We start from the raw sequence: 26,511 nt of genomic DNA on the forward strand, positions 1-26,511 counted from the left end.
ACGTGGCATTGAGAGCCAGTGTGGTATATTGGTTTGAGCACTGGACTGACTTTGGAGACCAGAGTTCAAATCCCTGCTCACCTGTGGAAACCCATGGGATGATCTTGGGCAAGTCATATTTTCAGCCTCAGAGGAAGGCAAAATCAAATCCCCTCTGAAGAGATCTTGCCAAAAAAAACCCTGTGGTAGGTTCACATTAGGGCTCTCCCATTTGCCCTCATCATTTCCTAAATGAGCTTTTTGAGGTCTAAAAGATCCCAAGCAATCAAGATAAATCATCAATGGACTCCAAACAATCATCTAAGCCTCTTTCTACTTAGTAATATTTTTGACTAACATTTTTTACCATGGGAGGTGGGCATTCAGGTCCACCATGCACTGGAAGACAAAATGACTTTTAAAAAAACAAAACAAAACCCTGCTATGATATATCAAGTACTCTCTAGTTTGGGAGATGGGCAAAATGTGGCCCTCAGATGTTGTTGTGAAGCAGCTTCCAGCATTCTTCAGCATTGATTATGCTAGCCAAGACTAAATAGAATTGAATCCAACAACATTTGAAGAGTCAAGCCTTGCCCACTCCTACTCTAGATAGTCTGTGCAAACATAAGAAACCTTTACCAACATCCTTGGGGCCCTTCCCAGGAGAAAGACTGCAAATAAATAGATAGATAGATGATAGATAGATAGATAGATAGATAGATAGATAGATAGATAGATAGATAGATGATAGACATTTTGAGAATCACTCCTAAAACAGCACATTCAGCCACAAGCCTCCAATAATATTTTGTTTTTCTAAGCTGAACAGACTTTATGTCCTTAAAGTTTCTGTGTATGGAGTATACTCCACACAACTGATCATGTTTCCATCAAGTGAATTTCACCAAGTGAATCATGTTTCCACCAACTGAATTCAGTTGTGAATCATGTACAAGGCAGGCAAGGGAGCCATCATTCCTGTATTTGCACATATCTTTGCTGCCCCTCTGTTACTAGTGAACAGCATCTGGGGGCTCAAATCAAAGAAGGAGGATTCAACCCTTAAATCCTTGGTCATTTTCCACTGAAAATTCCTGATGGCAAAGTTGCTAGTAGCAGCACTTAGTGTTATGTATAGTATGACTGCCAAAATGGTAAAAAATATTTAAGGCATGAACACATAATTTATTTGAATAAGCACACCATGACATTTCTCATTCTCTCTCATATATGCACGCAAAACTCCAATATTCTACTTGCTTTTTGGCTAGCTGAACTACTATTTATTTTAAGAGCTTTTAGTAATCAAGATAGGGACCCAGATCCAGTTATATAAATATAATGTCAGGTATAGTAATACCAAATGCTGAGTACTTTGAACTTTCAAACAACAATTCTGTGTATCTTTATGTTACCCACACTCTAAAAGATATATACTGTATATTCCTACAACTTTTCAGAATCCTGAAGCATCACATTACTTGCTGGCCCAATCTAATATGTACTCAGCAAAAATTGCAACTGCATTGCTCACACTCCTTCCCAATCCAGCAGTGTGTTCAAACTGGGAGTGGGAAATATAAGACCCTTATGTGATTTGGTAGCCCCTACATCTCATGTGGACCTTGACTGGCTGCCCCTTCCCCAATGAAAATTGAAGCACTTTCACCTGGAAAAGAACGACTGTACTGCCTGGAAGCCTCAAGGAGCTACAGTTTTGTGTTAAAGCAAGACACACAGATTGTTCCTTGTTTCCCCCCCCCTCAAAGGGTACTTTCTAAAACCAATTTTATTTGGGGGAATGAGGCCTGCAGTAGGTTCTGGGGTGGAAAATGAATTTTCTGATGAATTATCCAGAGACTGCCAGCTCTTGGTTTAAAAGCAACAAGACCTAAATGTGATTCTTCCATTAAGTAGTGTTGTATTCCCGCCTCCGCCTTCTCTAAAATAATCTATCATTTATATCCGCCCTACATTTCCTACCAGCTAACAGATAAAAGGGTTCACCTTTTTCCTTTGATAACTATTTTTAGAATAATTTTATTTTTAGTATGAACAGTCTAATTCACAATAAAATAATAAACAATAAAAGATAATGAAAGAAAAAGAAGAAGAAAAGAAGAAAAAGAAGAGGAAAAGGTATACAACAAATACACAGTAAGTAGGGCTCTGATCCCTCAATCATGACTATAAGAGAAAGAAAAATAAGAGAAAAAATACTGTTCTACCATTACAGATCCAACCAAAAAGTCTTATTAATTTACTGATACAGTGCGCCCGCGCCATGTGCGGATGCATTTTACACGGCTTCCAGCTTATGTGGAAGCCAAGCAGGGAGTAAAACAATGTGCTGCGCCGCCACATGCAAGCGCCCCATTATTTCCTTTGGGGCTCGAGCATAGACAGATTTTCACTTATGCGGGGGGATCCGGAACAGATCCCCCACGTAAGGGAGGGCCCACTGTAACCATAGCCACAGATTATTACAACATTAGATTTCTTATTTGATCAAAAATTCCATACACAGTTTCCAATCTTTCAAAAAGTCTTCTACTATCTTATCTTTTACAACCCATGTTAATTCAAACATTTGGGTTAACTCAGCAATCTGTTCTTCCATTGTCAATGCTTTGACAACTTTGTTTTTTTGACAAAGAGCTGCTGAATGGTTACCAATTATTGCTTGTAACATATAATGTTAGATGACCAATAAAGAAAGAAGCCAAAGCAGAACCTGGTTTCTGGGGACGGGTGACTGTATAATTTCCAGTGTCAATGACCCACACTGCTCCTTTGAAAGATTAGTAACATGGGGCTTGGGTTCTGGGGCAGGAATGGCAACAAAATCTATCTTGGGCTACTTGTAGCAAAACTTGAAGAATAATTTCCACCCACCTGGAGCTCCATTTTAAGCATATGCTAATCTGTACCCACAGAATTCTAAGCAATGTAACAGATTAAAAATTAATTTCCAGTTTATGTGTTGTAGAGGATGGCGCTTTGAGTGGTGGCTTGAAGTGTCATGAAAAGCACCCACACTTCCAAATGTGCCATTGCTCTTATGCCTTGGTATAAGCATCTAATGATGTAGATTCTTCCCTACAAAGGGCCCTGCTGTAATAAATATATTAAATTTTTCAGTGAAAGAAGCTGTTGTCCGGGGACATACTATCTCCATATTAGAAGTGATTGTATAAAAAGTCTCAAATTTTGTGAAATCAAAGGCCTGTTACAGACTGCCAAAATAAAGCTGCTTCGGGTCTATTTGGAGGTATGCTGTTTAAATGATGCATGCATCCTAAGAATCCGGAAGCTGCACCAAAGCTGCACTCCAGTGCTTAGGAATGGATCGTGGCTTTGGTGCAGCTTCTGGACCCTTAGGACCCATGCATCATTTAAATAGCATACCTCCAAAGAGACCCCCAAAGCAGCTTTATTTTGGCAGTCTGTAACAGGCCAAAGAGAATAGAGAATGTTAGTTTTTGCTGAAAATCCAGGTATCAGGTTAAAAGCTACCATTATACTCAAGAGTCTATAAAGAACATTATAGTGCATTCCGTACATAAATGTTTTCGTTTTTTTACCTTGACACCATCTACATCAAGAACTTGAAGAGCAGACCTGCTTTCTGCAAATGTAACCAACATTTCACCTCCATTGATTCTATCAAGAACAGAGAGAAAAAAGAGATGGTAAATCAGCTTTACTTTCTGCATTTACTCTTGTAAAAAACATAATTGTCTCCAATTGTTTCCAATAAACAAACAAATACATAAAGTGACAGATGGATGGAAGGAAGGAAGGAAGGAAGGAAGGAAGGAAGGAAGGAAGGAAGATTGGGTTTTGGATGCATGGTACTAAGTTTCTTCTCATGCTCATTCAGAGGGAATGATTGCATATGTGCAACTGACCAAATAGCTGATGTAATAAAATAATTTCATTGTTTCAATCTTATTTTCTCTCCCTTCACTTAAAATTAGACAAATTCAGCCATTATGCAGAAACATATGACAGAAAGCACAAGAAACTGAAACTTTTTCTTTTAATACTTCTCATGTAACATTCAGGCTGCTGCCACACTGCAGAATTAATGCAGTTTGACACTGCTTTAACTGTCATGGATGCATTCTTTGGAATTCTGGGGTTTGTTGTTTATTGTGGAACCAGCACTCTCTGACAGAGAAGGCTAAATATCTCATAAAACTACAAATCCCAGTATTCTATAGCATTGAGCCATGGCAATTAAAGTGTAGTCAAACCTAATTAATTCTTCAGTGTAAATGCTGCCCCGGTTTAGGTATTTGTGCATCTCATGTATGTACAAGAATATACAGCGTTGCTTAGGGTAAGAAAAAAAACCCTACCTCTGTACCTTTGAAAGGCCCTACCTCAACATTAGGAGGAACTTCCTGACAGTAAGGGCTGTTAGAAAGTGGATCTACACTCCCTCGGAGTGTAGTGGAGTCTCCTTCTTTGGAGGTCTTCAAACAGAGGCTGGATGGCCATCTGTCGGGGATGCTTTCATTGGGATTTCCTGCATGGTAGGGGGTTGGACTGGATGGCCCTTGTGGTCTCTTCCAACTCTATGATTCTATGATTATCCAGAGTTAACCACCTCAGGCAGAAGATCTGAGATCTCATGAAAGTGAAACAAATTGTTATTTACTCTATTATTTGCATGGCTTTACTGCAAGGGATGTAGAAAGAAGTTTGTGAGGGTATTTTTCACTTGTTTCATGTTTCTAAAAACTTGGCTGGCTGTGGGTATTATGCACTTTGAATTGGGCAAGTAGAAGAGGACACCATTTATAATTCTGCCTCATGCAGCAAAATATCTTGGGCCAGCACTTAAAAAGGCAGCATTTTTCTTAGAACACCTTCAGCTTTTAAAAGATGATTGCTGATCAAAATGTGTTTCTCTGTCATTAGCTGTCACCCAATTTTTAACATAATTCAGTGACTGATAAGACATTCAATATCAGCAAGGGCAATGAAAAATAAAAGGGTGTGTTTTCCCACTCCTTCTGTATAGCCCACCAAAATGGAAATTCTACTCAATTCCAATAATAATAAGGAAAAAGAAAGAGAAAATATAGGCCAGATAAAAAGAGTATAAGGATGTTGCCTTGTATATGTTTGGGAACTTTATTATAGTTATTTGAATCATTTGTAAAACCTTCAAATTGCATTTTGTTTCAAAATACCTAACTTATTAATTATAAAACAAAAGAAAAAATACAACTCCTAACATCCATAACACAAAGATCATAATATTCATATTCAAATCTCCTGATGCATATCATATAACACATAACATGTATCACATATTTTTTTAAAAACACTACCTACTACAGTTTCACTCTACAACTTACCAAAATTCTCATTTATTTTCTATAATCAACTCTCTCTTTGTTCCCTATCTTTCTACTCTCCTTATTTACTTTCCATTCTCCTTCTTTCACCTCTTCTCTATCTCCATCTCCACACTCTTCCTCCTTCCCATTTTTCCCTTTTTCTTTCTCATCACTTATCACTCATCACTTATTCACTTACTCATTCAGTAAGGGACTTTTTAATCATATGTGTTGGATATGTGAAAAAACTAAAAGATAGTTTTTTTTATCTTTTTTAATGGTTAATATTCAATTGAACCAAAACTTTTTCTGTTGGTAATGATAGATGAACAATTGGAGGGAAGACAGGGAAGAACAGTTCAATCTCTGAATCTCAATCTGAATCTCCTAAAAAAGAAGACTGGTTATTTAAATTGAAGGATTTTGTGGAGATGGATAAATTGTCTATCTTAATCAAAAACAATCAATTGACAAGGTTTTGGAAAGACTGGAAACTGTTAATGGATTTTTTTTGGGGGGATGAGGGTGATTTGATGGTTATTAGTTTTATCAATTAAAATGAGTTAAAGATACAGATGAAAGGTAATTCATAGGTAATTAGAGAGGGGTTGAAATCAAGGGTGAAATTTGCATGTGGAAGAGACTGTTAGAATTCATATTTCTCTTTTGTTATTTGTAGTATGTTGTTGTAGTAGATTGTTGTGTGTAGTTTGTTATTGTTAACTGTGTTATTCAAATTTTATGTATTTTTATTCAATTTTTAAAAAATTATTATTTGTAAAATCCTGTCCAGAAATTTGCCTGCATATCTTAGCATTCACAGTAATCTAAAGCTATTAAGACTATGCTGGAGACGTAAACAAATAGCTCCAGCAAAATGTTATTATTAGAGTATGCCATTAAAAGCTCTTTATTTCTGGCAGCTGGGAACACCATGCTTTGAGCCACCCTTACTAGAATTAGGGTTAAGTCTACTCAACATCAATAATTCAGAAATACAGCCAGAATACAAGAGATGGTGTTTGCATTTTTAAAACTGACAAGGCATGCTTCTTTTTGCCCTAAGGTAGCACTTCAGGGCAATCTGTCAAGCTTGTCTGTCCAGATCTCTATGGGTGACTTCCATCTTGCATGGGCCATTTCGGCAGAAAGGTGACCAGCTATTTCCTAAGTATGGTGCCTCAAAATATAACACATACTTTATCAAGGTGCTGAAATATTTTTTAACTCTTGCTATATTATTGGTATATTGTTACACTGGTATGTCTGCAACAATGAATGCTGTCTAAATTCAATCTTTCTTCAATTATTTTGTTTTTATTGGCATATATAGCTTAACTTTTGGCTCTAAGAGCAGGAGAAACCTCCATTCACAGAAAGACTTTTAATTCATTCACAATTGTCTTTTAGAGGATGAGGAGCACCTCTGTCTTTGTTTAATCCAGATAAGACAGAGGTGTTCCCAGTCAGTTGAAAGGAATAGCGATCTTCCTATCTGAGCCTGTTTGAGGTTTAAGATTTTCAGGACAGGCCCCTTTCTTTATCCCACTATCTTTTCCAGCTTGTTTGTTGGGAACAAAATGAGAGGACCTTCTTGGTGGCAGCTCCCAGGCTTTGGAGCCCCCTACGAAGGCTAGAATGGCTACCTCCTTGCTCGTTTTCTCCCAGCAATTGAAAACCTTTCCTGTTCCATCAGGCTTTTAGAAATTGTCTCTGATGGGCTTCCAAGGGTGTGCTGTGCTATTTTGTTCATGTTTTAATACTGTATTTTAATTAATATTAAATTGCTTTAACTTCTATAGATTTAATTTGTTTTAGTTATCATATAACTTAGTAGATATATCTATATATCTACTCATAATATTTTTGTATGTTTAAATCATACTGATTTTAATAAATTGTAAGCCACCTTGAGATCCATTATTGGGGAAAATTCAGGATATAGATGAAAAGGAACCATGACCACCACCACCACCACTTTTCTTCTGTAAATAGCAGATGCTTAGCTCAGAGAAGGCAAAAGGTTGGCTTGAAACCACTATTCTCTCCAATGAAAACAGTCTTTTTACCTGACAAGCACAACAATGCCATAAGTCTCAAAAATTTGCATAAGCTCAGTTCGCAGGTCCTCAGGAAATTCATCTTTCTCTTCAGGGGATGGTGCCAGCAGTGTCACCACTACTGTGGCATCTAAAGGACCCTGGAAGGATGACACTTCTTGGAAAATTCTCTCTCGAGAATCTTCATCAACCTCTTGGACTTCCACTTCCACAATGGCTAAAACAGGCCTATTCAGTGAGAGAGAAGAAGAGAGCAAAACAATGAAGGAGGCTCTGAAAGAACACTTTGAAAATGTTATTAAAGAAAAGTTAAATAATGCATCTGAGCTCACTCAGGACTGTTTTACACATAATATTTTGTTGGCTGGTTTCTCAAAATATCAAACAACTTCACTTATGTAGTACAGCTATACCATAGTTAATGAAGTAGATGCATGCCTGGGTACTCATTCTTTAACAGAGTAACATGAAAATAATAGGAATAGCTTCCTTGTTGTGTGCCTTCAAGTTGTTTCTGACTTATGGTGACCCCAAGGCAAACCTATCATGAGGTTTTCTTGGCAAGATTTGTTCAGAGGTTTGTGATTGCCTTCCCCTGAGGCTGAGAGCATGTGACTTGCTCAACGTCACACAGTGGGTTTCCACACAAAAAAGAAGAGTAGTTCAGCATGTTTTAGCAAACATCTTATTAAAAACTATCAATAAGCACATGAAACAAGCAGGTCAGGTAAGCTATGCATAAATAACCTAAAACACTTTGAACCTTCTAAAGACTATTTGAAGGCTTCTTCCAAAATGCATCCAGGGATGACTTCTTTCTTCACCAGCTTTCACTTTTCTTATTATATCTGTTTTGATATCCAATTTTTAGAACCATTTAGTAGCTTTCTCCTCTCTCATCTTTTCTCTGTTGATGTTCATACATGCTCAGTTAGGGATTCTGGAGGCAAATGGGGTTTTTCTTCACTTTTTCTCACACAGGTGCATGCAATTACAATAGGATCAGCCTGAGTAGAGCAGGATCTCATCCTTTCTCACTTCAAATTGTATTGCACTGTTTACTGCAGGTACACTGCTACAATCCAACACAGAAAGTCTGTGCTTCTCCTGCCCTCCATCCTCCCACTGCTGATGCTACTAAACACCTTCCAGGAAGAATGGAGAAAAGGGGGGGTCTAGGCAGGTAAAAAGAAGCTTTATTAACTGAGCTATGCTTGTATATTAAACACTTACTAGCAATAGCAACAGCAGCTTCATTTATATACGGCTTCATACTGACCCAAACAGTCTCTAAGCGGTTTACAACTTTAATCTAATTGCTGGGTACTCATTTTAGCAACCTCGGAAGGATACAAGCCTGAGTCCAGCTTGAAGCCTGGCTGGTACTGAACTCACAACCTTATGGTTTGTGAGTGAGTGGCTGCAGTACAAGCGTTGAACCACTGTGCCACACTTTAATTTATAAAAGAATCTATCAACATGATTGCATAAGAATACATAGAAATATTTAGTCAACTGGGGGAAAACTGTGAACAGTTAGTCATAGTAGACTGGTGAATTAGAGGCCTCAGTTTGCCATAGTCACAGGCATTGCCATAGTCACAGGCAAAGTTCTAAATCCAGGAAAAGTTCATTCTGTCATTGTTAGCAAACGTTCATTCAAATATGCCAACAATGTCCTCATACCAGAATGGCCACAATAAATGTGTGCATATACATGCACGTGTACAACCAACAAAAGATTAAAGTATGCAAATCATATTCATGTTACATATGATAAATTGGCAAATTCTTTGTAGTAAAGAGCAAACTAGTGGAAAAGAACCAGGGGAGAAAAACTTAAGGTAACTAAATTGGTTTCTGTAGAAAATTAGAGATCTATTTCTACAACTACAGGAATATTTTCTTTACACACTACTTAAAACTCTCTCAGAAAGCAGCATTAAAATCCTTGGGGTTTATATCTATTATGACAAAAAGAATCCTAATATTTCTAAAGCCGTGGAAAAATACAAATATGTGCTAAAAGGACTCTCATTCTGTTTTAGACTTACAAACTGTGGTAAAAATGTTGTAAACAAATAAATACAATACCACAGCAGGGTGTCTTATGAGAATTATGATATCTAGGGCTGGGGGAAATGCAAAACAGACTAATGGTGAAGGAATCACAACAGGAGAATATTGTCCTTTTTTAAACTGGCTAATGTAATGGCATTATTTCACAGAGCACAATTTCAGCAATCCTCAAAGTTTATTTGTGAAGCAAATATTAAAATCTCAGCAAAAAATATTTATATTCAAATTATGTTATGAAGAAAATAAATCATTACAGAAAACAATTGTGTCAGTTTCTCACTTTTTTCCATAAATGTTTTAGACAATTTTATCCTTGAGATTTCCCACTGCAGATAAGCAAACTCTATGTTTTCTCTCTGAACACCCAATGGACCTAACTGGCTTTCCATGCTATAACTAGATGATAGAGCAAGAACCCCTAGCAATCCCATTGCTTCTGTAGACAAAGATGACTAATTACAACTTTTGGTTGTAAAGAGAAATAATAGAGCCTGCCAAATGATTCAAAATACTTTTATTTGGTGAGCCCATCACTGCAGATCTAAGATTATCAGCTCCATGTAATCATTATTAGCTGTATGACTTCACATAACTATTAATAATCCATTTTTCCCTTTAGATAATAAGGCACACTGACTGTGGGGCTAGTTGGAAATCCTCCAAAAAACTTTCAGTACTGAACATTCAGTTGACTAAATGCAAATAAACACCTGAGGCCCAAATCATCCATATGCAGTCTTTAAACTGTCAGTCCTTACAAGCATCTGCAGTTGTCTTATACTGAGCCAGACTGCTGGCTCATCTAGGTCAGTACTGTCCATTCTGCCTAGCTGTTAATTTCATATATCCTGGCTAGATATGTTTTCTAGAAACTACTTAACTTGATATCCCTTTAACTGGAACTGTCAGCAGCTGAACCCGGGACCTCATGCAGACAAAGAAGCATCTGTCCTACCATTTAAATTATGCAACAGTACCCAAACAACAAACAAACAAACATGATAACAGTGAAAATGAAAACATTTCTGAAAGGTCATCTTCCATTTTATATTATTTTACCTATGATCACTGGCCTGGAGTTCAGCTCTTCCATAATACATCAAGGCACCAGGGGACCAAATGGGTCTCACTTTGGTTTCAGTACTGAGATCAGTGTCAAAAAGATTGATCTCCCCAGCTTTTTAAAAGAAAAAAAAAAAACAGAACAGAGTTTAAAATCATTAAGGAATATTTCCAACAAAAAGTTGGCTTCTCAATCACTTTCTCTGCATGCTGTCTTATAATTTATGTGGTGCTATATAGTAAGGAGGAGCATAATGTTAGAACCATTAATTATAATATCTAGAGACCACAGGCTTTCTAATGTTATTAGAAGCAACAGATGGAGGAAGTGGCCTTTTGCACATTATTCATTTGGGATAAACAAGGGTGGAGTTGCTAAACTGATATGCACTTCATTAGGTGAATTAATCCAGTGAAGGTATAACAAAATAAGAAAACTGATACCAATTTGACATGGAATCATGGCCACCTCTATTGACAGTGTGTACAGTTTCTCATTATGATTCAAAGTACATCGTATTAAACCAGAGTCCAGTATTATGGGCATGAGTCTCAGGGAGCCCAAGTGAAGTCTTGGGCTCATGCACTACTTCTTACCATCTTCCGAATACACTATTATGCAGTTTCAGTTTCCCAGTTGTGGTTATGTAAGAAGTAGAAATTTTAATTCAAAATGAATTCCAGCCAATAGCTAAAAAGGCCCTTTTTTTGGACATTGACAACATGGAGATTATGTTCATAATGCTAAATCCTAGTAAAGTATTACATGTGAATCACACCTCTGGTTGCTGATGAAGCTCTGAGAAGTACAGACTGCCCTATTTATCTCAGTGCCAGACTAATTCAAGACACACAAAGGTGTATGCATAGAGTATCCCCAGTGACAATTCTAATGGACAAGAAGACAATAACTTTGTATGCACAAAAGAGTTTCTATATACTCAACACAGCTACTGGCTTACATTCTTCTGTTTTTCGTCCAACACAGCTCAGCATTTTAATCTTACACAGACTGTATGAGATGGGTTGGGTTAACAGATAGTTTGATCTGCCCAAAGCGACCCAATGAGTTTCATAGCAGAGCAGGGATTTTAACCTCAATTGCTCATGTTTTAACTACTTAACACTGTTTTTTACAAGCAGTGCCAAAACAGTTGCAACAAGACACAGGACAGAACAAGATCAGAAGCTCAACACTCCTGCCACTGGAAATGGTAACAACTGAGATGTATATCTTCCCCTGCTTTAAAAATAATTTACAATTGATGTAAAGAATGAAAGCATGCTTTAACAATAATATAGCACTGGTATTTAAACCCAGGAAAAATGAAATATATAGACAAATATTCATATAACAAACGCTGAATGAACTGGGTTGCACAGGGTACATATTTCCCACTTGTGGTGGGGATGTCCCAGTATACCTGAATGTTAGAAAAAAATATATTTCTAATAAGGCAAATTATAAAGCAAACAGTTCGTTGATACAAAATAGGACTTCTCTATATATTCCGAGACAACTGTGAGGCATTAAATCATAAAGCTCTGATTATATATATATATATATATATATATATATATATTCCTGCAAGATTGAAAATAGCTCAGGGGGAGGATGAATAATCTCTCAACTGAAGTGTGGTATTAATTTTTTTTTGAAACAGCGCTTATGTACCTGACATCTATTGTACAAGATGATAGAAATGACCAATTGGAACTATACTTCTTTTTAACATGGCTTCCTATTATTAATTTCATCAATGACAGAGGGAGGTTTCACCTCCTCCATGGTCATATTTGGTCCTATAGAGAGATGCTTTAGTTAAATGGTAAATTTATTGTTATTTTCCCATGCTGTAAACCTATGAACCAAAGATTTCAGATAAGCCTGTGGCGGTCCCTGCACCTGGTGTCATCCAGTATGCATGTGTGCGGACTTCAGCAGTGAAAGGGGCAGGGCTTCAGAAGCAAAAGGGGTGGGGCAGGCTCAGCCAGGCAGAACACCTGCACCTACCCCCACTCCTCCCTGCTGTGGTCCCCAGGGCAGCGGCAAAGAGCCGGGAGGAGTGCACACACACACACCCCACCCATCCTTGATACTGCCCCATTCTCCTCAGAAGAAAAGGGGCAGCAACAAGAAGCCTGAGGTGAATGGGACTGCAGCAAGGCCGGCGGGGACAAGAAGAGCCAGCCAGATTCCTCTCCTCTCTGGGGTGTGATCCGATGCAGTCCACACACACACACACACACACACACACACACAAACCAGCGACACTGGAACATTTTACTTTGTGGAAAATAATATGCAGTACCTGGTGAATAACTTGTTTCTTCCATTTTAAAAAAAGTTACATTATTCCACTTTGTCAAACTGTAAAATACAGTGGTGCCTCGGGTTACGAAATTAATTCGTTCCGCTGTCAATTTCGTAACCCGAAAGGCTTTCGCAAGCCGAATCCCCATAGGCGCTAATGGGGAAAAGCCGCGATTTGGTGTGAAATCGCGCAGAAAAGCACCAAAAGTTTTTTCGTAACCCGAAAAAACTTTCTTAACCCGGAACAATAATTTCCTATGGGTTTTTTTCGTATCCTGAAAATTTCGTAACCTGGGTAATTCGTATCCCGAGGTACCACTGTATTAGCAACTTATAATGTTTTAGGAGGACTTGTCCATGTCATCTGTCTATATTTCATCACTCCAGTCAGTGATAATCAATGATCATTTGGCTGGAAGGGAGAAAAAGGCACAGCACAATGCTATCTTGGCATGGATATCTACCTAACCATCAGGCAAAGAAAGACAAGGGTTTTGCTCATGGGGGCAAACCCACAAGAGTCACTATGTTTAGTCCTACCTACCATCATTGGTCCCAAAAACTGGAAATTATAGAACACTACTCGATGGATCACATTTATTCCTTTTTATGATACATAAACAATGGTCCTACCTACCTGTTTTATCAATAGGGAGCTTCTTCCTCCACCAGAGAACTCTGTCAGTCCAGGCTGGAGTTCTACATTTATCACTGGTATCATAAGCCTCTGAACCAACATCATATTTGTATGTTGGACCAAAATTTATAGTTCCTTCATGAAAATCCTTAAAAATCTGTGAAATAAATTATTTAATATTCTAAAACATGTCTTATCATGCAGTCATTCAAAATATATTCTTTTTGTAAAAAAAAAAAAGAAAAACAAAACTTTAGCAGGGGATTTCAGATGCAAGCACAGACATGAGCCTACCAAATATGCTCATATTTAAGTTAACTTCATGTATAAGTTGAGGGAAGGTTTTTGGGCCAGTTATTGATTTTCATATGACCTGTAGATATAGGTTAAGGGTAAAATTTATGAGCATGTGACAAGAGATAAAAAGGACAAAGCAAAGAACTTAAACAATTTCAGCAGATATAACTGTTTGTGCTCACTCTAAAGGCTTGATGGATGAGGAGAGAGGTATGGTAAATGGTGGCTGTGTGACATGTGGGGGAGGTAAATTGGCAAGGGCAGGACTATGACAATGCACACAAGTCAAAAAGGTTGTAAAGGTAAGAATTAAAGTACAGTATTAACTCTTTATCACAAAAGGAACTATCCCCTTCTCTGTGTAGCAAGATAAAAAGTGAAAGCTTAGGCCACCCCAGGAGAACCTAAAAGACGCACCAAACTCCTCTGCTCTCTCAGCACTCATTTGAGGGGAAAGGCCAAAGAACTGCTGCTGCTGCTGCTACCACCACTATTTCTATACCCATGCATGTAAAAAGGTCAGAAGTAATACCACGAGAGAGAGTAGAAAGGATTGGTGCTTATTTTAGGTTTTTCTGGGACAGACTAAGCTCTCACCTTTCACCACTCAGAATAGGGGATGGTTCCTTTTTTGGTAAGAGTTAAGGTACAGTGCTTATATTGACCCACAGATAAGTCAATCCATGATTTTGGGGTCAATTTTTTTTACTAAAATTTCTAGACCTGTATATGAGTATATACAATCATTTAGTAAGACTGTGTGGCATGTGTTTAAGGTTGCATTTTCAGCCAAACAGAGCTGTAGTTCAAAAACAACAACAACACTCTAACAAATAAATGGTATTCATCCTTGGGGGGGGGGGGGGGGCTTTCATGCATGGTAAAAACTGCATGAAAACCATACCATTTCTTTTAACTGTGGGGCTTGGGCCACTGGTGTGGGGGTTTTAGGGGCTGCATGCAATCCAGGGGCTGAACTTTTCCCACCTATGTTTTAAATGATACCATATATCTATATCTATCTACATATATATATATATATATATATAGAGAGAGAGAGAGAGAGAGAGAGAGAGAGAGAGAGAGTGGTTTAGCTATTAAGAATACTAACTCTTTTAATTTCATTCTGATTCCTGTATTTCAGAAGAAAAGCAAAACATACTGCAAAATTAACAAACATTCAAACAAAAACAAATACTTGTACATTATGGAATATGGCATTTCAGGCCCTAAGATAGTTATCATTTATTAAAGGTATACTCTGTCTTCCTTCCATCAGAAAACTCAAAATGGCATATATTGTATTACTGAACAGCCTTGCATCATGCCATTGAACAGACTCAAACTTTAATTTAAACTTTATGTGCCTGCAGAACATTCCATAGCTCTTCAGCCTGGAATTTAAAAAAAAAATAACTACACAAGTCCCTTGTCGGCTCAACTACTAGCTATGCTGACTGTGGGGTTTTGGGCACTGTAATGGTTTTTTTTTTAAAGCAAAACAAAAAAAAAAAACACCCTACTTTTCTCATCTCTCCCTTCAGCTTAACTAAGTGAAATTCTTTTGGCTAAATGTCTCCTTTATAGTAAATGGTCGTAAAAAACATCAGTGCCCTTACTTTTCCACTGGATTTCTGTTGCTGCAGTTGATCAAATTCCAGGAGTGTTGTCCAATCTTGCCGTTTGAGGAAATAAAATACTTCTTCATAAGTCAAGTCAATGCGATAGTTAAAGTCACCACACCAGAACACATAGTCATGAGAAAACGTATTTCTTCCCTGTTAAGGGACACAGGATGGTGTTTTCACTGACATGAAACAAGTACATTTTCATTTTCTCCATCACCACATAAATCGATTGATAACAAAACTTGAAAAAGGGGACACTATATTTCTTGATACAGCATCTAAGTGGAAATTTGAGGTTCAGTTTTGGTACAGGCCACCACCAAATATTAGACAAACAAATATCAGTTTATTTGATTATCTGGCATAATGATGGTTACCTAAAATATCTAAAATGCAGAGATCTTTTTTCATTTTAAATGAATATTTTTTTAAAGTGGAAAAATGTGCTTTTATCAAAATAAGGCTCATGATTAAATGCTGCTTCACCAATAACATTATGCCAAGTCATGAGCATGAGCCTGTATGAGCTCAAGTGAAAAAGCGCAACCCTTTCTCTACTTCCTGCACTCTCATTTGGAGTCATAGAGTCATCCTTATGATGCTTCTGCACTGATGGGAGGAGGAATAAATTATGGTTAAGTCTTTCTTTCTCTAGTTTCTACTTTGTCTTTACATACAAATCAGGACTCAGGGTTTATACAAAAGGGACAAAGTACAGCCCAGATTGTGGCCATCCAGATGTTTCTAAAATGCAGTCCAACAACATTTGGACAGCTGCAATTTGCCCACTTCTGGCTTGTTTATTAATTTGATAAACAAAACAGGGTCATGACATACAAGCTGAAGCTGGCAAGGGTTTTTGAGCCACATTTCCTGATTTGTTCATAACAATTTGTTTGAAACAGAATAATTGTTTATTGCTCCCCAACCGTAAAGCAGGAGAACATGGGAGGGAGGGGAGTCAGAAAATTTGCTAGGGCTCTCAGAAGCTCACACACACAGCACTAAATTATGATTTGGCATTAAACACACAACACTAGATAAATGTAGACTCTATTGTGTTTTGCATGGTTGAATTAAGCATGGTAAATACATCTATGTGAAAAATTAACTTGTAACTTGAAAAGACTTTCAAAAAACAAAAGAGTAGAAATTTTGACAAGATCTGGCATTTCTGTTTAAATTTTCTAATAAATATGTTTCCCCATACAAACCAATCTTATATATGACCAAATTATGTCTCAAGACTTTTTGAAAAAGAATGTCTATAGGAATACTTTTATTCCATACTCTGAATTCCAGTGTTCTAAATGAAATAACCATATGAAACCACCAATTCATACTTGTAAACAATGAATTTGGTATTTGACAATTCTTAATGTACCATCTAGTTTATTATTCCTGTTTGTTGTAAATGTTTCAATTTGAAACTGATAATTAAAGATTCAGTTTAAAACTGTGTGAGATGCCAATCTTGCCAATACAAAATAATCATAGTTACAATTACTCCAGCTCTAAATGCCAACTTCTTTCTTTCAGTTAGTCTCAAAGGTGTTAAAAGATCTCTCTGCATTCCACTTCCAAATCTGAAATATCAAATTTGGTTAGAGCCCAATGCCATTTTTCTAAGATTTTGTTCATATGTATATTATGTTCCTTGTTACAATTTCTCTCCGTGTGCTATACTTCTGAATAGATTCTGCCAGATTGTCTCAGTAGTTACAGCATCACTAGAGGGCACTGTTAATATAGATATATAACAAGCAAAGCCTGACTTCAAAAATGTACAGGGTAGAAGTTGGTTAATAGACTACTGGTTTCTAAAGTGAAACAATTGTTTTTACAGAGATTCAAAACATATTTTAAGACTTCAAAATCAGCACCAACTGAATTTCTAAAACACACACTAAAGTAAATGAATGTGCTATGGTCTTATACCCAGGAAACAAGAGGTGGTTTACTATTGCTCACATTCCCTTAAATGTTCAGAGTTGCCAGCAATAATAAAACAAATGCATTCCTTTGAAGGGTTTCAGTTTCCATAATTTACTGGATATTTACAGAGCTGCATGAGGGAAAGCATACGTAGAAATGTATCAGTACAACTATAAAACCCTATCCACCTGTATGTAACATGTGAACTAGCTCTGCACATTACCCCATGTGCCTTGTCAGAATAAGGGCAATATTTTACTCAGATCCGGACCTGTGACATCCTCACATTGTCTTTGTGACTCCAGAGTCGTTGGGATCACCTCAAAAATGTCCTCTTTGGGAAAAAATGTGCTGCAGAAGCTGCAAATCCTGCAGTTACTCAGATCCAAACAGGTACTGAATAGCACAAGAAAAACAGGATGTGTCTCCTGTAATTTACTCTGACTGTTCCTTGTGTTTAAAAGGCCTTGCCTCTTACTGTCTTTTCTTTCACATCACTGCTAAACAACAGTCTGTAATATGCTATTTCCTTTAACAAATTCTTGAGCTGTCACACAGACCTTGATTCAGCATTTACTTTTTTGCATATTTCCCTCTGGTTCCTTCCCTCCAGGCTTTTAACTTTCCTTACGGTGTTGTCAGTTTTATACCACGAACAGCAAACAGAGAATTGACTTTTAAAAAATTATTATACTATATTAAGTAATTGAGGCACTTTATTTATGTAATAATGAAATCACTGAAAGTAACTGCAGTGAAACAGCTGGAAGAGGTACCACACAGCATATGAAAAAAGAAGGTAAAACTTTTCATGCATGAATTTTCCAGGACAAACAAGGGAATGGAGAGGGGGTGAGAGTGAGAGAGATAATTCAACATAGCCCTAAATCAGGAATGGATGGTATGAGTTGCATGTGATTCCCCATCCTTTCTTGGGAGCTACCCAGGACTCCACAATAGGTTACTGACATTGTGATTTGTTGCCAAAATTTGGCAGTTTTGCCTATTTGTATATACAGTGCCTAAATTACACAACAAACTGCTAAGTGCACTATAGTCAATGGTTAAGAAACTAAGTAGATCAATACACAATGGGATAGTTACCATCACAGCCAACTTAATTTCTTTTAGTTCAATATCAGCCATTAATCATATTAATTAAAAGCAATTTAAGCACGTTTAAGATTCACTTATATGCATATATGAATTTAATAATAATGTATTTGTTAATGAGTGGTGGGAATTTTAACCTATTTTGTCAAATTTAATGAAGAATTAATTTTAATTAATTTCAGACACTCTTAATATATCTCATCTAATACATAAATAGGTAATAATTATGTACTTTTAACTAAAAAAACCATTTATAAAACCAAAACATGAACACTTGGCCAATCTGAAAAATGGCCTTACAGCCCTTCAGCAGCAGCCCATCCTTGCTCTAAATAAAACATTTTACAGGGCTTACCAGTGGAAAACTCAGCTTCTGAGTGATCTCTTTGTAGTCCTCATTTCTTTCTTTCACCTGAGATTGACCAGCTGTCAAGTGACTGCATATAAAACATAAACTGGTGCTATGAAACTGGAAACGAATGGCAACTGCTCCTTTATTCCCAGTTTTCCCTCCCATCCCGGTCTTCACTGTGTCCACTGCGATATCCCTGTGGAGAAGGAAAAAACACACAAAGCCGAAAATAAGCCAAGATTTTGTACTGCACAGCATAGAAGAAAAATTGTGCAGGCAGAACTATGCCCTTCCTCCCATAGCCATTCAGTGACTGTTGGAGAACAGGGAGCTTCAGAGAAGTGTCTGGCTCTGCTCCCACAGTGAAATGTAGATCCATGACATCATCTGCTGAGATCCTTTGGAGGTTTCAGGAAATTATGTACAGAGGTCCTTCCACATTGACTGGGGCTAAAGGCACAGGACCCCTTTGAAAGTGGAAAAACCACAAATTAAAAAAATACTGTGGTTTGTTTTACCTGAGAGAAGACTTCTCTCATAATCCCTGGGTCTTCCAGCACAAGTCTTTTGTCAACATCTGTCAGATGCTGACCACAGAATTGCACAGGAAGACCTGTAAATGCATAGACAAATGTTCTCTCTAGGAATCTCTAGGTCTTCAAGCATAACATCTGGCAGATGTTGACCACAGAGTCATACTGGAGGACCTAGAGATTCTTAGAAAGTACATGCTATTCAAATCCGTGAATCATCAAATCTGCAAAAGTCAAATCTGCAAATTTGGAGGGTTGACTGCAATTATTGAACCAGTCACTGAACAACTGAGGCAGTGCAATCACAGTGAAATACTGAGACCTGGGGCAGGTCTTTGTTGTTGTTGTTATGTTTGTTGTTGCAGCTTTGTTGTTGTGGAAGGAAGAAGAAAATACCAGCCTCTGCAACAGCCAAAAGAAGAGATGTGCAGTCTTATGTTGGACTTGCACTTGTGTATATTGCTAACATGATGCTGGCCATAAACAGAACATTGGGAAGGATTCAGACTTGGCTCTCTGCATATGGAAGGTAATCATATAGGCTGGGAAATTGTAATCCAAAACATCTGGTGTGTACCAGTGTTAAGGAAGACAGCAGTACATCACGGATGCTCTAGTGCTACTGTGGACAGTGCTGACAGACTGTGCAAGACAGTAATTTTGTGTACAGGGCTGGCACATGATTATTTCCTACTGTATAATCTACATCCTAAGATTCTGCCACAGTGGTTAGGGGATGTTATTGATTTTCTGCATATGTAACTTTCAGTTCCATAGGAACAGACAAAGATTAATGAATGTACTACGTTTATATGCTTGTTCACATATGACCCATTCATTTGGTTGGATATACTGTCTGGCATAAAACGTACTCTTGATGCCAGAAAAGAATGAGCAAGCCCTATATATCCAGTCCCCGGTTTGTGTGACAGGCTGTATGTGTAGAGGGATAAAGTGAAGCAAGACTTGGTCTCACACATCACCATGTAACTACTCTGGTCATAAGTTAAGTCTATATATAGTACTCCCTAATCATTCAGTAACAATGAAAGTTCATTCTGAAACACAGCAGAAATTGTGTGGTATTTTTTTTAAAGAAATCAATGAACAGATTTTGTTACAGGTTTTTAAAAGAAATCTGTTTTTCAATTCCCTCTTAATAATTATTTCCCCGTGCTTTCTAGCTTTTTTCACAAATAAAAATTACAGCAAGAAAACATGCATACTTCCCTCCATCTGGACTACCAATACAGTGGTACCTCGGGATACGAAATACCCAGGTTACGAAATTTTCGGGATACGAAAAAATCCCATTGGAAAACATTGTTCCGGGTTGCGAAAGTTTTTTCGGGTTACGAAAAAACTTTTGGTGCTTTTCGGCGCGATTTCACACGGAATCGCGGCTTTTCCCCATTAGCGCCTATGGGAATTCGGCTTGCGAAAGCCTTTCGGGTTACGAAATTGACAGCGGAACGAATTAATTTCGTAACCCGAGGCACCACTGTACAGATTGTGCATACTGTACTTTGGTCATAGGTTAAAGCAATGTAGGAAGCTCTCTGATAATTGAGTTATATTAAAAATTCACTCTGAAAAACAACAGGGATTGTGGGGGGTTTTCAGAGAAATCAACAGATAATTTTTGTTCCAGATTTTAAAAGAAATCTGTTTTTCTTTTTAAGTGTTAAGTTCCCTCTTAAAAATTATTTCCCCTTGCTTTCTAGCTGTGTTCACAAATTAGAAATTACTGTGAGAGAACATGTATATTTTCCCTCAAATCTACCAGTAAAAGGTCATCTGCAAACACCACAAGATCTACCTGATGAAGGGGACATGGTAAGGTCGTACAAAGATGAAAAGGCAAACACCAACAAGTTGTGCCGAGGTCAACAAAATGTATCGGTGTGTCCTTGAAAGTGCTTTCTGAAGCTGTTCACCCCACATCTTCCTATTAGTTGTGCTGAAACAAATAAATAGATATCAAGTTAACATTTTTCCTCACCAGGTAGTGATTTTTTTTTTTAAAAAAAGTTTCCCTGAAGCACCTTCAGCACTGTAATCAAATATATTTTAGACTTGACTGTGGACCAAATCAAAATAGGTGACCACTAAAGATATTAATATGGTATTTAGGTATTTAAAGTTCATTTGTCAAAAATAGATAACACTCAATGACCTTTGTTGCAAGACCTTTCTAATCCCCCCTCCAACTGATTAAATAACAGGCTGGTATCCTGTTAGTGACATATGATGGTATGATGGTTGCACTTACACCATTGTAAGTCTATTTTGGTCACTGTGGAAGTGTGAATTCTCTACCAACCTTGTGCCATGATTAACATCCTCCTAAGTCTCACTCTTTAGCTGCTGCTGATGGGAGCATTAGAGAAGTCTCTCGCCATGTCCTTGTAGCTAGATGCAGAATGATATTGTCATCTTACAGGACTTACCTAGCTATAGGGACATAGCCAGATGTTTCTCCAATGTTCCGTGCTCTCCACTGGCCACTAAATTGCCCAGGAGTGCAGATTATAGCAGCTATAAAGTAAGTCCTGGAGGTGGCAAGAGGGGAGACGTATCACAGTTCTGTCTGCGTGGAACTTTACAATATGTCTCCTGGTGCAGTATTTTGGCAATAGTTTAGTCTCCTATAAGGATTCCAAGAAAGCAGTATTTTTAATTCACTCCTCCTTTTGTAAGACATTTCAAAAGTATTGTTTCACATATGAATGCAGGACTTTCAGTCAAATAAATGAACTACTCCTACTGAAATGTACTGCATTTGACTAGATGATACAAAGGTCTATTAGTAGTGATGATTCTTTAATGGTCCATTAATAAATGTAAATTATCACATCACTTTATAGTCAACAGAACATGAACAGTGTATAGACGCAATCTCTTAGTGGTTTGTTAATAATTTGATTTAAAATATTCCTTATATTCATATTGAGCTGCCCAATTACATTGTTCTCTGGGCAAACTACAGCATACAATTATAAAATATAATTTAAAAACCACATGACATAAAATAATAATTTGTGGCTTTAAAGCTTCCACTATAAAAATTATGAAGTGAATAAAAGCAGATAACAAACAAATCTACAACACACACAGTGGTTCAGAATATTAAGAATACCTGTTTTTAAAATTGTTTTAAAAAGGCATCACCTTATGCTGAAATGACCATGAAGAAGGTGCCAGGTGAGCTTCTTTATATTACACCCAGGAAACCACAACTAAAAATAATGTCCTCCCATTTCATTTGGCTACGGCATCTGGAGCAAAGACTCTGAAGGACATTCATAGTTTCAACAGCTGCATATTGGAGAAGGCACTCTTGAAATCCCAAACCATAAGGGAAATGAAAATGAAGTTTCAAATGGGCCTGGAAACAAGACTTGAACCCACTGCAGCTAGTGATATGACTGAAATGCCCAGTCCTAAATAAACAATCTTGCAGCCATAATCTGAACCAACTGCAGTTTCTGAACTGAGTTTAACGGCAGACCCACAATGAATGCAGGGTTGTCAGAGCAGGGGTGACTCAGATATTGCCACCTGAGGTTTACAAACGGTATGGAAGTATGCCATTATACAGCTGACAATTCAATTTAATCATACCTAGCATTCACAATATTCCCAGCATTTAACTCCACCATCTCCTCAAATCCCACAGCAAATATGTCAGAAGGACAATGGTCATCTATGATAACAAGAGAAAAAAAATCATGCAAGTTGCTATTATTCTATAATTATTTCATTTTTAAAATAATAATAATAATAATAAATTTTATTTTTATCCCGCTTTTCCGCGATGATCAAAGCGGCGGAAAATGAAAGCAAGATGCTAGTAAATAAAGTGCACGTTCTTCAAGGATAGATGCTTATTCCTGGTTTGCACCGTTAGTGCACCCTCTCCACTGTCCGGTGGTTCAAACATGCAGAAATCCTGATCTCCTACAGTCAGTATTTTGTCCACTGTATACTTGGGTTTGCACTGTGCTGGAAAGGTTGCCCTATGTTGGGTGCTAAATTCCAGGCCTTACGTTTTTTGACTGGTATAATTTTAAGTACCCCGTTTCAGACTTTTCTACTAATGGTGAACTATGTTAAGTGTGGACTAAGGAATATTGTGTAGCTGTGGGGTAAATTTTAGAGGAAAGTAATGGCAAACCACCTCCGAGTATTCCTTGCTTTAAAAAATCCTATGAAAAGCATGGTGTCACCATAATTTGACAGGTAACTTGAAGGCACATAGAGACACAAATTTCAACTTTCTAATTGACATGAAAGTACCTTAACCATTTGGGTGTCAGCTTTAAATCCCTCATTTTGGGGAAGAGATGTAAGAAAAGTCATTTTTTAGGTTTTTCTGCTAAGCAGATTGTCTTGGACCATTTATGTATAAAACTGCATCCTGCAGTGAGAGGCATAGCTACAATATGTAGCTATGGCCCTGTACAGATGGGCCTTTTAGTACGTCCTGGTGACCTACTAGGGTTGCCCAGGAGCATCCTTTTTAGACGCTCCCTAACCCTAGTACGTCGCCAGGACATCAAAATGGCGGCGCCCTGTCTACATGGGCACCGCCATTTTGATGTGACGGCCGGGCCGCATCTAAATGGCATGGCGCAGCCGTCACGTCTTGGCACCGCCACAGAGCGCTTATGGCGTCCTTTCAGCGGCGCCGGAAGGAGTTCCAAAATAGAGCTCCTTCCTGGAGGGCGCCTCATTTCCACGGCAACTAGATTGCTGCGGGAATGGCAGCCAGGGGGAAAGGGGCCGAGTGGCCCCTTTCTCCCCTGGCTGCGGCTCCCGTGGTGTCCTGGAGCATGAAGCCCCAAGGACACCCCTTTTCAGGACGAGGGAGGAGAGGCATTTTGCTGCTTCTCCCTGGTCCCAAAAAGCACCGTATTTGGGCCTTTGGGCTGCCGCTGTGGCTGCCCTGGCCCGAATACGAGGCGCAAAGGGGCAGCTGCAGCCCGCCCCAAATTGGCGATCTGTATCCCGCCTATGATAGCCTTCCATTCAACCCCATTCCCCATCCCTGCTCCCACTTTTCACAGCTGCAGCTGGGTATTCACACCTCCAACCTGGCTATTTCCTAGTCAGTGGAGAACAGGAAGAGCAGCAGACATCCAGGTATTTTTCTATAAGTGGATGCACAAAAATAGGCATCCACAAGGATCTCCAGTAATCCTCTGTAGAACCCTACTGATTATATCATTGCTTTGCATCCAGCTATAGGAAAAGAGCTGTTTGGAGGACTGCAACTGAGATAAGGTAGATTGGGGGGATTCGGAGTGTAATGAATTTCAAATTCATCATCATCATCATCATCATCAACATAAGTGAGTTGTGATGCCAGAAGGCCAAATTACACTATTATAATTCATCAACAGGATGCTAGCCCAAGTATCCTAGGTTGATTATACACTGCAGAAATAATGGTTTAACAACACTTTAACTGCCATTGCTCCTTACTATGGAATCCTGGGATCTATAGTTTGTTGTGGTATCAGAGTTCTCTGTCACAGAAGCCTAAACACCTCACAAAACTACAAATCCCAAAATTCTATAGCACTCAGCCATGGTAGTTAAAGTATTGTCAAACTGCAGGTGCAGTCCTAACCATCTTGAGACCTTGACAACAGAGACAGTCAGTAAGTGTATGTGTGTGTAAGGGTAGGGATGGGAGAAACAAAGAAAAACAGAATATGTACACATTTGAAACACACTTTCTTTCTGATGTTGTTCTAGGTCTGTCTATTACTCCTTGTTACCTTGAAATTCTGAAACCCCAGAGAGCTTAGGGGAATCCAGCAACCAGTCTGTTAATTCACTGGTACCAAGAATATTACTCTTAAATTGTTTGCCTCCATTTACATTCCAGGTCCCCATGGCAACACGAATCCTCTTGAAATTAGTGAATTCAAATTGACGCTCTGACATAGCTTTCAAAATGCTAGGAGTCACTGATGGAGAGAAGGGGGAGAAAAGGGAGAGAGGATTTTCTCTCATGAAATAATATGGAAATTATTAGAACAGATACCGAACTATATTGTTGGCATGCCTTTAATCATTTCTCTTACTACCTAAATGAAGCCTAAGCATTTAGGACCACAGTCATCATCTTCTTCACCAGCCATCACAGTTCATAAACAGGCACATGAGTAAACAAGGAAGGACTAGTTCAGCCTTTGAGAAACACCATGTGCTAACGCAACCTAATGATGGACATTTAGCTAATTCAACAAGAAGCCCTTTGTGTTTTTACTCATAAGTAAACTTCACTGCACTGGAGTGGCTAGAAAGAATTCACAGAATTCAAGCCAATCCTATATACATTTTCTTGTTTGTTTTCTAGCACAGGGCTATAGAATAAATAATAATAATTAATAATAATTTGGTTTATTTATATACCGCTATTCCAAAGATCATAGCGGTGAACAGCAAGTAAGCTAATTAGCAAGTAAGCTAATTTGCCCCCAACAGTCTGGGTACTCATTTTAGCGACCTCGGAAGGATGCAAGCCTGAGTCGAGCTTGGGCCCTTTGCTGGTCTTGAACTCGCAACCTTGTGGTTTCGAGTGAATGGCTGCAGTACAGGCATTTAACCACTGCGCCACCAACAATAATATGGTTATAATGATGTAGCCCTTAAAAAAAAGGAGAGAGAGGAGGAAAGGGGGGGGGAGAGAAAATGAAATGTGGCAGCACTTTTAAAACTAATTAAAACAATCCTCAGAACAGTCATGCTAACTTTACAGAATGCTCAAATAAGCGCAGAAAGCCAAGGAATGAGTGTAAGTGAGTAAGATCTTCACAATCCAAATGAGTAAAGGGAAAAGTATGATCTAGTGTTTCCAACCTATATAATTAGAAGTACAGGATCAGACCTAGATTTAGTCTCAGGATGGGTGTCAATTGTGAATGAATGATGGGTGGCTGTGTACAAGAGGTTCTTTTCTGAAGCTGTCTTCAAAGTAACAGACCTTACTATTCACCCAGGTTTTGAGGGCAGAACTGAAAAATACAGTTCCCGCTGTCTGCTCTTCCCTTCTCCCCAAATAACAATAAAATAAAATAAATAGTATTATAGGCCCCCTGTCCACAATCCATGTCACTGGCTGAAACCTGGAGAGTGGCAAAACTCTCAATAT

At 38.2% G+C, this 26,511-nt stretch overlaps 1 protein-coding gene across 1 annotated transcript in view; it reads right to left on the bottom strand.

Moving 5' to 3' along the window:
• Nucleotides 1–26,511, bottom strand: part of SYNJ2 (synaptojanin 2) — an 89,605-nt gene that overhangs the window by 14,506 nt on the left and 48,588 nt on the right. The window contains exons 12-20 of the mRNA XM_089530124.1: nt 25,133–25,324; nt 22,971–23,052; nt 21,166–21,306; nt 18,817–19,009; nt 15,405–15,563; nt 13,489–13,645; nt 10,535–10,652; nt 7,406–7,624; nt 3,567–3,645 (exon numbers count right to left, since the gene is read on the bottom strand). Coding sequence (XP_089386250.1) covers nt 3,567–3,645; nt 7,406–7,624; nt 10,535–10,652; nt 13,489–13,645; nt 15,405–15,563; nt 18,817–19,009; nt 21,166–21,306; nt 22,971–23,052; nt 25,133–25,324 — 1,340 coding nt within the window. The remainder of the gene's footprint in view (nt 1–3,566; nt 3,646–7,405; nt 7,625–10,534; nt 10,653–13,488; nt 13,646–15,404; nt 15,564–18,816; nt 19,010–21,165; nt 21,307–22,970; nt 23,053–25,132; nt 25,325–26,511) is intronic.

Source organism: Sceloporus occidentalis, unplaced genomic scaffold (assembly GCF_023333645.1).
Source record: "Sceloporus occidentalis isolate IW3139 unplaced genomic scaffold, rSceOcc1.0.p SCAF_6, whole genome shotgun sequence".
Lineage (NCBI taxonomy): Eukaryota > Metazoa > Chordata > Lepidosauria > Squamata > Phrynosomatidae > Sceloporus > Sceloporus occidentalis.